The 12294-nt window shown below is 35.0% G+C and overlaps 1 protein-coding gene across 1 annotated transcript; it reads left to right on the plus strand.

Moving 5' to 3' along the window:
* The first annotated feature begins 3976 nt into the window (after nt 1-3976).
* LOC108915509 (putative uncharacterized protein FLJ37770) lies at nt 3977-4321 on the plus strand. The gene has a single exon (XM_018721562.1). The coding sequence runs from the start codon at nt 3977-3979 to the stop codon at nt 4319-4321; it is 345 nt and encodes a 114-aa protein (XP_018577078.1).
* Nucleotides 4322-12294: the final 7973 nt, after the last annotated feature.

Consider the following 12294-nt stretch of genomic DNA (forward strand, 5'->3'; position numbering starts at 1 on the left):
CCTGGAATGGCACAGTTGGGAGTCCGCACGACAGATGGAGCCATTCGCTCCCGCGTACAATGTATTTCCTTTTCGTGATGATACGACGAAGAACAGCTGGGTCGTTTGTCGGTTGTCGCACCTATGACACACTGATGAAGACTAATAAGTCCGAAACCGGCCTGGGCCTGGTGGGTAAACTGACAAACGATCCTAGCTGGTTGCACTAGTTGTTGCGAGTATAATTCAACGCCGGTAGGAACATATAGCTCTCGGAGTAGTTGTTTCTCGTAACACTGACAACTCAAACATTATGTTACGCCCTCTGTGGGTGGCAGTCTGCAACCAAGTACCTGCAATATAGCAGGTCGCAATGGCACAGTTGGGAGTCCGCACGACAGATGAAGCCATTCGCTCCCGCGTACACCATTCCCTTCACTTTACTTCACCAGAACGTGGCAAGCCATCAACCACTTCTCGACCATGTTTGAATACTTTGCACCATTCGTATGCTTGAGTTACCGTACGTCTTTCCCAACATTTTCAACGATTCAGCACAAGAAATTCCGTTGGTGGCACAAAATTTTGAGCAAACTCTTTGTGCAATAAAATTATCCGTAGTAAAAATCACGGAACACACTTTTTGAGTGGACTAACAAAATTAAGAGCTGCAAACAAGCTACTTGACAGATCGCGCTCAAACTTCGCGTCAGAGTCATAGACATTATAAACTACTAGGTTTATGGTCAGAGTAGAGTACAGTGCTACCAACTTTCCGTCAAAAAGAAATTTAAATCTACTTTACGTGGAATTTTTGAACAATAAATTTTTTGACAGAAATTATATTATATATTATATATTAACGGCAGTGGTAACTAAAATGTTACCATTGTATTTATAAGCTGAATGAGTATGGTAAGTACTACCAAATGTATGCACCCAGATATGCCTACTGTCCTTTTAAAAGGACATTTTATAAACACCTTTTAAATAGATGTAGAGGCTCTTAAAGATTCCCGATTAGAGATGGTATTGCTAGTCTGATTTCAGAATATCCCATGGCACGTGTTTTAAGAGCCAGTTTAGTCTTAACTTTGTTAGATAAGTAAGATATTGCTTCTGTAAGTTAGTGTTTTTAAAAAATGTTGCAGCCTATTGATTTGAAGATAGCGGAGTAAGTGTTATCTGCTAAATTTAATTGTTATAGGTGTTTTTGTTAGGTAAAAGGTTCAGACTTTTCGTTTTATTTGAAAAGTTGAGAGTAGTCCAATTTTTCTACTGTCCTTTTAAAACGACAATAGGCATTAGGGGTATAATGTATTTCTATTTCAGGGGGTCTCACGTTAAATGATCTTTTGCGAAATTTAGAAGAAGATCCTTTGGCAATAAATATTGCTTTGTTGCCTTCTATAAACTCAGATGAAGATTTGACAGATGAAGATACTGGAGATGAAGATTACTTGAACATAAATAACTTGCCCGGTTCTCAGCTCTTGGCACCAGCAGAAGTTGTGACCAGGGGTTGGACAAAATTTAACCGTACCGTACGACGATTAGAGGGAAAAAATGGTATTTTTCAATTATTATATATAGTCTTGATATTCCTGAACAAAATGCCTGGCTGTTACATAGACTCCAAGGAGGCAAAATGGATCATTAAGATTTTCGAAGGACAATAGTTGAGACTAGAAAAATACCAAAACAGTGGAAGAAAGCGAGGAAGGCGTAGCTCGTTGGAACATCTAGAGTCACGATTGGATAACAAAGACCATTATATTGTCTTGCAACCAAAACAAACGCGTTGTAGAGTTTATCATAAAAAAGTCCAGCGAAAATACATGAAATGATGTAGCTTTACATGTAGATTGTTTTGTAATATACCATAATATGTAATTATTAGAATACCCCCCTCTCAAATTTAGATTTTTTTCAATTTTTCAATTTGTTATATGCAATTTTAAAATGTTTGTTACAAAATAAAAAATATATTTTTTAAAGGTTTGTATGCCTACTGTCCTTTCAAAAGGACGAAACTTTTTAAGAAAACCAATGTGCAAGAATTCTTTTAAAGATTTTTTATGTAATATAGAACCTAAAATTAAACATATTTAGTTTTTATTTTAATTTTCGAAAAAAATCATAATTTAGGCATATATAGCACTCTTATAAATAATAAAGAAAACTGATGTTGCACGACGCGATCTCGTTTTTTTTAAATTTGAGGCTGGTAGGTATCTCAAAAACAAATTCTGGACCAACGCTTCCAAAACATTTAAACTTACTTTTACCTAGGGAAAGTCCCCATAAGTATTGTCAACAGTATTATGGGACACTCTGTAAATACTGAATTTTTACCAAACGTTGGTTCTCGCGTATTGGTAGTAAAATGTTGCGTAGATGAAGACGATTATTCATGAATGATACGATTGATGCCATAAAAATACGATAATTCCAAATAGTTTTTATAATGCCTTCTTTATGTATTTCTCCATTTATTTTCCTCATATCGTAACTCGATCAGTTAAAATTACTGCAAGCTCTTCTGAAGTAGTTGTTTTAAATAGTTCATTATCTTGCTTTGCAAAACTATATCGATGCTTTCTTCTTCAAGATATTATTTAATGAGAAGTTTTGCTGAAGCAGATTATAAGGACAATTCAGTTGAAACTGTTTATTTTATGTAGGTATTTAGTTTGATGATAAAACATAATTTGAAGAGTGACACATTTAAGGTGGCAAAATTTTGACGTTAAAATGACATTTTATTTTGAGGATGGAGGAAATAATATAATCAAATATGTTATTATCAGGGAATTCCTTTGTTTCTTCGATTTTTCAGTGATCTGGTTTTCAATGATTTTATTTCATGAAAACAATATGAATATGCGATAATTCGTGTGTGAAAATGAGTCGATGGTGAAATGCGCATTTTTTTCAGCTGCAATAATAAAATTTTATGGAATAATAGTGTCATTATATATTGTAATGGCGTGTAATGCGAGGTAATTTATTATTTTGGTGGAACGCAATTGTATTATAATTCCTACAATTCTTTGTGTCTGCCGGATTCGGGTCGCGGTAATGGGTAATCGATACCCTGGCTGTTCATTTTCGATACAGTCCATACGGGATTAGTGGCCGAATTGATCCAACTGTGACGACTGATTGACGACATTGATGCATGCAAGTGTGATTCATTTCTATGGTACAACATCAAACATTGAGCTCTGCGCTCCGGCCCCTGCATATTTTATATTCATGGCCTGGTGCAGACTGCATAACTGTTTGGTGGCGTGCGCTGCTCTTCCATAGGCTCGTTGCTGTTTTTTTTTTGCGTCATGTAGACCTAATGAATAACGATGGGTAGTGTTCTGGACTAAAGCTCTAATAAAAAAGTTTCTATTACTCACATTCCCTGAAACGTGGAGTGTTATATTTTGAAAAATAGTTGCTGTTTTTAGCCTTAACCACAAAAGTATTTTAAATAGGTGGAATTGATTTTTGACTGAGGTGTATACCACTTTCAGTTCAGTAAAGCCACATTACATTTATTTTGCTCAATTATTAACGCCCCTAATATTTTCTTTTAATGTGAAGCAATTTTTTTTATTTTGTAACAAACAATTAACGAGGTAGAGTTTCTGGTCGCATTAATCCATAAAAAAAAATTTACCATACAGGGCTCTTGAAAACGAAACAGAGCGAATAACTCTCAGGAAAATGATTTTTTCGAAAATCGCGGAGACAGGTCGATTTTTGATCGAAGGGGGACATCTTTTCACATAAATTTCTTGTTACAGACATATACGAGGTGTGACAATTAAGTAACGAGACTGATTTTATTGCCGCGCTTGTGGTAAACCTGCGACCTTGAAACTCCCTTTCCCCTTCCCCGGCATCCTTCCCTTTCCCTTGATATTTACCATCGCTCTAGCTTGTTTAGTTCGCCTGCTGTGTCGTGTTTAGTAGACGTGTGTTGGTGGTGCTCGTCACGAAAATGGAGAAGCAAAATTTCGAGCAACGCGTCGCGATAAAATGTTGCGCCAGATTGGGCGAAACAGCTTCGGAAACGTACGCTAAAATCGTAAAACTGCATGGTGATAGTGCTCTCAGTCGTGCCCAGGTGTTTCGATGGCATAAAGAGTTTAAGGAGGGGCGTGAAAGCGTGGAAGACCAGGCGCGGAGCGGGAGACCAGTCGAGGTGCGGACTGACCCGAATGTGCAGCGAGTGTGCGCCCGAATCCGTGAAAATCGGCGTTTAACAGTTCGAATGTTGGCATCGGAACTGGGTATGAACCATGAAAAAGTTGTGTGCGAAAATGGTTCCAAAGAACCTTTCTGAGGAGCAAAAGTGACATCGAATGACCGTCGCAGAAGACTGTTTGGAGCAAGTGGAAAACGATCCCAAGCTGCTTGATCGAGTTATTACAGGCGATAAGAGCTGGTTTTTCCAATACAACTCGGAAACCAAACGCCAAAGCTCACAATGGTTGTCTCCGCACTCCCCCCGTCCGAAAAAAGTTCGCATGAGCAAGTCGAAGGTGAAAACGATGATCATTACCTTTTTTGATAGCCGTGGAATCGTCCACAAAGAATTTGTTCCACCGAGGCAAACCGTAAATAAAGTCTACTATCGCGAAGTACTCGAAAAATTGCGAAAACGAGTCAATAGGGTGCGCCCAGACATCGCAAACAACTGGATCCTTCATCACGACAACGCGCCGTGCCACACCGACCTCAGCGTGTCCCAGTATTTGGCCTCTAAAGGGATCACCGTGTTGCAACAGCCGCCTTATTCGCCCGATATGTCCGATATGTCACCTTGTGACGTTTTTCTGTTCCCTAGAGCAAAATCGGTGGTCAAAGGAACCCATTTTGAGTCGGTTGCGGACATCCAAGAGACCGTGACGAGGGTACTCGCGGACATCCCAGTCGAAGCGTTCCAGGAATGTTACGAAGCGTGGAAAACACGCTGGAATCGTTGTATAGCTGCCCAAGGGGACTACTTTGAAGGGGATGGCAGAGTTGTAGAATAATTTTTAAATATACGGTCTCATTACTTAATTGTCACACCTCGTATTTAATTTTAGAACCACTTTATCAACCACTTTGCTTTAAAAAGCAATAAACGCGCCTCTTATCAATAAATTTTCATTTTATCAAACATACAGATATATGAAATTATTTCCATATGAATAATACTTGTGATGACTAATCTATATTTATATGACATTTTTGAAGTATCTAAAGAAGTAAAAATGAATTAACAATAATTTGAACAGAATGTCTAAAATGAAAAAAACAAAAATGATCCCTTTTTGGAAATACATTATTTGACTAAAATAATTCATTCGAACATGGAAATATTAAAAAAATATGACAAATAATATTGTAATTAATTGTCTTAAAGATGTTTCAAGTTATAAACAAAAATTTTGACAGTAAAATATTTTCCTTACATCTATATGTAGGGTGTCCAGAAATAAGTGCCAAAACTCAAAAACAACAACTTTTGGCTCACATACAGGGTCGGAAAGTCCCCATGATTCATCGGCCGTTACGTGAGAGCGATAAAGAAAGTTATAGAAATCCGTGCGATAGAGAAAGATGGCTATAATGAAGGCGTCTAATAGTCACCGCCCATTTCGCCCTTCCACAATTAAGATCCACTTCTTATTTGTGGAATGCCGAAATAGGAGGAATAAGATCCAACATCTGTGTAAAATACTCTTCGAAAACATCTGCGTTCATGTCTTCGTGATAGTCACCTGTATTTTTAGATTCAAATAAAAGTAAACCGCCATCTACAAAACCACTGGCACTACCTATATGTGTCACTATTAATCTTCGCCCTTTACCTGAAGGTGCCTTGAACCCTGTTGAAAGTCCATCCAAAAATGCTTGTCGAAAACTTTTTACATTTTTATCTTGCCATACTTTTGTTACAGTATATCCCTCGTTGACCCAAGTTTCGTCTAGATAATAAATATTCCTCCCTTCGTCACGGAATTTTCTAATTGATCTTAAGTAAGATCTTCGCCAACAAATAATTTCATCTTTATCGATAAGAACTGACTTCCTGTTCTGCTTTTCCCAGCAAAAATTCAACTCTCGTAAGACGGCCCATAATTTGCTTCTACTGATTTTTGGCAAATCGTTGTCCTCTGAAAGTTCACTTAAAATTTTGTTTAGCGTTGGTATTTCTATTTTAAAATAAAATGAGTGTACTTTAGTCACTAAACACAAGTCGAATTTTACTCTACTGCACTAGCACATCTTCGTATATTCAGCTCTAAGACTGGATTGATCTGTCACAATACACTGGCTCCTGCCCTATGATGTATCCAGTAAAATATACTAATGTGCACCCATTACCTGTTAGCATTAGTGTTACCCGATAATTACCTGAAACGAAATATTACCACGCCCATGGCCGGTTCTTATCTCGGGGTTTTATTACTCTCTTTCATTTCCAAACAGAGTATAACAACAAAATTTCCAAAGAAAAAAATCTCAAAATATGAAAGTGCCGCAAAATTTTCATTAAAAAATCAGATATATAAATAAAACAAGTGTTCTCTGGGAAAATGAAATCATTATCATGCCACAATTTTTTTTTTTTTTTTCAGAAACTGGCAGTTTCTAGATTCAATGTAAGTACCTACTGAAATTATTGGCAGAGAAGATTTGGAATTCAATTTTTCAATATTTAAAGAGGCAACGAATAGTTATGTTTGATTACGTTAAATTTTCGTATAGAAAATTTCAGGAAGGCCTTAAGCCGGCACCGAAACAATTATTACCACGAAACGAGATAAAACAAACGGCTTCCGCATCCCTTATCACCGGCTCTGGCGAAATTTTTAATTCGGGACAAAGCGCCCATTGATAGGGCCCGACAAAGAAATAAAATGACAATAAAGCTCTTAGGTATTTTAATAAAAGAGTGAAGATGATACGGCATAGAAAGGCAGTCATTTTCACCCCCATTTGAGCCGCTGGCATTGATTGAGGCTCTCATTATGACGGACAGAGAGCGTCAATACTCCTCCTCCAGCCCCAACCGGAATGCTTTTCTACTGCACAACACTGAAAGGTTAACAGGAGTTATATAAATGGAAATCGATAATAAGCCTTCCCGGAACTCCGCTAAGGATGGGGATAATCACTTTTAGTTAATTAATGGCATTATGGTCATCGTTTTGTTTCCATTTGTACGCGAACCCTCAAACAAAATAACGTAAATAACAAAAATACTAACAGATAAAATGCATCACATCTGAAATAGCGTAAAAGTCAATAAATGTTTTACTTCGAATTAATGTCGGACTGGCAGGGCTTTGGCATACCGGGCAAATGTTTTTTGGCCTCTATAATAAAGTTAAAATATTTATTTTTTGGTGCTAGATTGCGAAATACTATTTCTGCATTCGAGAATGAAAGTTTTTTTGAGAGCAAAACATTCGGGAATGCAAAAAGATTTCGAAATCGAGTACCTATCAAATAACATTTTTTCTAAAACTGTATCCCACAGTTCAAAAATAGTAAAAATGTGAGGAAAAAATTTTGACATTAACAATTAATTTATTTGACATATACTCATAATTAATGTCCAATAATTTACCACTTGATTCTATTGCCAAAAATAAGAATTTTTTTCTTATAAACATTGGTTGAGAAATGCTTGGTAAGCTACGCCCCCATAAATGGGGACTCAAAAAATTATTATTTTTTTTAATATTACCGAAATGGGTTGAAGGAAAATTATGAATTTTGACACCATGAACACTCATTAAAAGTAGAAATAGATCATCACAAAATTTTTCAAAAATTTTGATCAGAGGCGTCTCAATTGGGGGCCAATTCAGAGGCCAACATGTTATGGACCTTCATTTCCTTTACAAAAAGGTACTCTTTATTTCTTTCGATAAAATGCTCAATTTCCAAGAAAAACGCTTAAATCCGTTTTTCTTAGCTTCTTAGCTCTTGCTTAGAAAAGCAGAGTTTGGAAAGTGTTATAACATATTTAAACCGATTTTTCTCGAAAACTTTTTTTCGAAATAAAACAACATTACCATTTTTAACAAACTTTTCAAACATGATGACATATCAAAATTCATAATGGTACATGTATCCATTGTAGCTATTCAAGATTTTTTTTTAATTTCATTAATGTATGCAATAAAATGCTTAGATCCGTTTTTATCGGAAATGAAGCATTTTATCGAAAGAAATAAAGAGTACCTTTTTTGTAGAGGAAATAAGGGTCTATCATATGTTGGCATCTGAATTTGAAAATTTCGACAGAAAAATTGGGGCAAATTTTAGCCCCAATTGAGACGCCCCTGACTAAAATTTTAAAAAAATTTATAATGATCTATTTCGGCTTTTAATGAGAGTTTACGATGTCAAAATTCTTTATTTTCCGTCAAGCAATTTCGGAAATATTTCAAAAAAATGAATTTTCAGAATCCCCATTTAGGACGGCGTAGCTCCCTTAGGAAGCATTTGTCGACCAATGTTTATATGAAAAAATATTCTTATTTTTGGCAATGGAATCAAGTGGTAAGTTATTGGACACTAATTGTGAGACATCCTGTACATCATCTACAATAACGTTAGCAACGCAATAAACAAGTTTTAGTAAACAATCAACAATTCTATTAAGAAAACGCGCGTATTTGAAATCTTCAGTTGGTGGCTGTTTATTCAATAATTTTATCATTGAAATTGAATAAAAACTTGTCAGAAAGTGATGAAGATCTACCATGTGAAGTGTCAAGCGACAAATCAGTCAGGCAATATGAATCTGCTTGCAAAGACTTTTTGGAATGGTATGATTGTAAGAAATTAAAAAATAGTGAGATATTGGCATATTTTGAATATAAAACTAAGAGAGTGTAGCCGACAATGTTATTTATGGTCTATAAATTCAATGCTGAAGAGAACACTAAACGTCAAACAAAATATACGGGAACATTTACAGAAATATTCTAAATTAGTATGTAGGTATTTGAAAAATAAATGTGTACGAATCGTCCAAAAAATGTGAAAAGTCTTAACAAAAGCGGAGATTGAGAAATTGAAGAGGCATCAGATGAAGGCCTCTTATTAATGAAGGTGAGTCATATTAATTCACTAGTATTTTAATAGATTTATTGTAATTATATTATTTCATGTTATTTTAATATTTGGCACATATGGGCCATATAGAAGAAGCGAACTATTAAATTTAACAATAGATGATATTGAGCATAAGAATTCAATTATTATTGTAAAAACACAAGATTCAAAAACTCACTCAAAATCGAAAATATACTTATCGTACAGAGTACACTATCAACCCTAGATTAAATTAGATACGTCAATGGAAAATGTGTACATCAGGATTGATTACTAATAAAATTAGAAATACTCCAAAAGAAATTGCAACATGTTTAAAATTACAGGACGCAGAAAGTGACACTCCTTCCTAAGATCATCTAATTTTGAAGAAGATTTCGCGTCTTAAGACATCGGGGCTGGCGGTCTTCGATAGTTGCGGAGGGATATATTGAGGAATCAATTGAGAAGAAAATTTAAATTTCTAATAGTAACTTATCTGCTCTTCAATAATTACCCAGTGCCTTAATCAAGAAGCTATTGCAGTGATTGTTAATTAAATTGATTATTATTAATGATTTATTTACATTTTTGTTGATAATAATAAGCTGGTGAGCTAATTCTATTACTGTTGTTTTGGCATTTAAATCATGTAAAAATCAACTTTTAATGACAGTTTTCGAAAAAAAAACACGTTTTTTCCGTCGACTTCACCATAAAATGTAGTTTTACGCACTCATTTCTGTACGAAAAGTATAATTCTTCATATGTCATATTTGACAACATTTCACGGACTCAATTACTTCAGGTCTGCTATAATTAGACAGAATGAATCGACACTCGTGAAGTAAAACCACACACTTGTTATTTGACAACCAAAAAGCGAAACTATTTCGAAGAGACCAAGACGAGACCAAGCTAAATTTATTAACGTTTACGTTCTGCATTTTTATGGTCTCATCAGTTTGTTGCAAAAGCAGACACTATAAAAATGTCACTTTTTGGTCTTGAGACATAAAATAGTTTTCAGATGAAACTTTGCACACACTTTTATTCTATACTGATAACTGAAGACGCAAACTTGAGAATAATTTTTTTTGGCGCACGCCTATGATCCAAATGAGTTGTTCTTTAAATTAAGTATTTATGTCTTTTATTTTCCCTACTATTGTTAAAACTTTTGTTTACAAAAAAATGCATATTTTATTTGACCTTAGTATAAAATTGTGATTTCAGTTTGACAATAGCAAAAACGAATAAACAGAGAGAGCTAAAACTACTAATTTTCTAGCATAATCAGTTTCCTTACACTAAAAAAGCCCGAGGTACATGAGCGGATAAATATCTAGTTAGTTTTGAGAGTAAGGTTAAGTAAATTAAGAAAACGTTTAACCAAAACCCTTGCCAAATTCAGTATTTCAAAATACTCAATGTTTTTGAGAACTCAAAGCCCTAATGTAAACAAAAATGTTCCAAAAAGTTATGCTTATCCAAAGACAATATCTAAAAATAAAATTGACAGCTTGTACAAAACGATTGTTTTAAAAAAAACTACCTTTGAATCCTAGCATGTATCGGAGTTCAGAGGGTCAATGTTTACTACAGCTGCTTTTCTTTCATTCAGACTATTATTAATAGTTATTTATGTATTTAGGATAAAAATCTGCACTTCTATAAGTCTATCATTTTTTGTTCTTTCTCTTTACCTTAATATTTTAACCTCGTTCTTTGGTTTAGTGTCACTTGATGGCTCAGTCCGACAATACTGAAATTTTTTTAAGGAAATGCTAAGTTCCGTATGCAGAACGTTCCAAACATTTACTATAAATAATTACTTAACTTTGCAGTAGAAAATTCATATCAGTTGATTAAGATACCATAAAACATTTTTTCCAGTGAAATCCAAAGAACTATAAAAAAAATTCTTACCCAGGCTAAAAATAATATTATTAATTCTTTTAGTTATTGTGGTCAGTCAAATACTAAGCAGCTATGCAATAGGTCAGTTGATAAAGAACAGAACATGGTGATTGATAAAGTAGAAGGTTATAGCTTAAAGCAAGTTACAGTAGAAAAAAAGGAACGAATGAAAGGAATGACATTTACAACGAGGCAATAAAATTTAAACCTACTGGAACGAACGCTGACGGCTATTTCGCGATCCCAGAGAGACCGTATGGGATCTTACCCTCTCTCAGTACTGTTAAAACAAGAAAGGGCGAGTGCGGCCTAACGACTTGGCATTCATGATACTGATACGAAAAGTCAAGTAACGCTGATCACGATTAGGATGGATGGTCATCCGGAGAAGGCTCGCGATGCTCGCGCACTTTCTAGTGGCCTGTATATCAGTGTATTCACAGAAACTATACAAATTTAAGCGATGTTTGTATAGGAAGACACAACATCCCTCGAAAAAATATAAACCCGTTGGTCCTTTGTCTAAACAATGTTAGGCAAGTAAAAGATCCCTATCCCATAACAAAGTGTAGGTTCAGCAAAACTTCCAGGTTGGAGGTTCCACGTCCCCTGACGTCGGTGTTTAACCATAGTAGCAGAAATAAGCCGACGTAAAATAACCAAAAAGTACTTTAAAAAATGGAAATACTTTTCGTTTATCAAAAACTAAAAATAATATTAAAAATTTTGGTGCATAAACAGGCAAGTACACAATCAAACTTGTGTTACAGTAAATGCTCCTAGTAATAGTAAGCATGCATATGAAGTCGAGTATTGACTTTTACTTAATACTTATTAGCATTATCACTTTTGTGCATATGGCTCAAGATTTGAAACCTCTGAACATGGTATTTACAAACATTATATATGATCAATATTCAAATTTTCAAATCGATAACAGTTTTCCGTTTGATCTGTATTAGATCAGATCGGTTAAATAGAAATCAGTCTTAAATCAAAATGTATATTCTAATTATTTTTTTCACTTTACTAACCAATACCACCGAATGATAAGGAAATGAATTGGCGCTTTTAAAACTCATCTAATAAATGACGTATTGGTAAATGAATTTTTACATCCGCAAATAGCTCGTCGCAGTGTATATAGAGATCGGTATCGGCGTTCACATCATTTACCTCCCAGTGGCATAAAACTATCGCTGACTTGTAAAGTAGGTGTTTGTGAAAAGCAGGTGCATTATCAGTAAACGTCAAAAGTATTATTTTCCTCTAACAGAATAAAATGTAACGGAC

This window comes from Anoplophora glabripennis, unplaced genomic scaffold, assembly GCF_000390285.2.
Source record: "Anoplophora glabripennis isolate ALB-LARVAE unplaced genomic scaffold, Agla_2.0 scaffold1037, whole genome shotgun sequence".
NCBI classification, from domain to species: Eukaryota; Metazoa; Arthropoda; class Insecta; order Coleoptera; family Cerambycidae; genus Anoplophora; species Anoplophora glabripennis.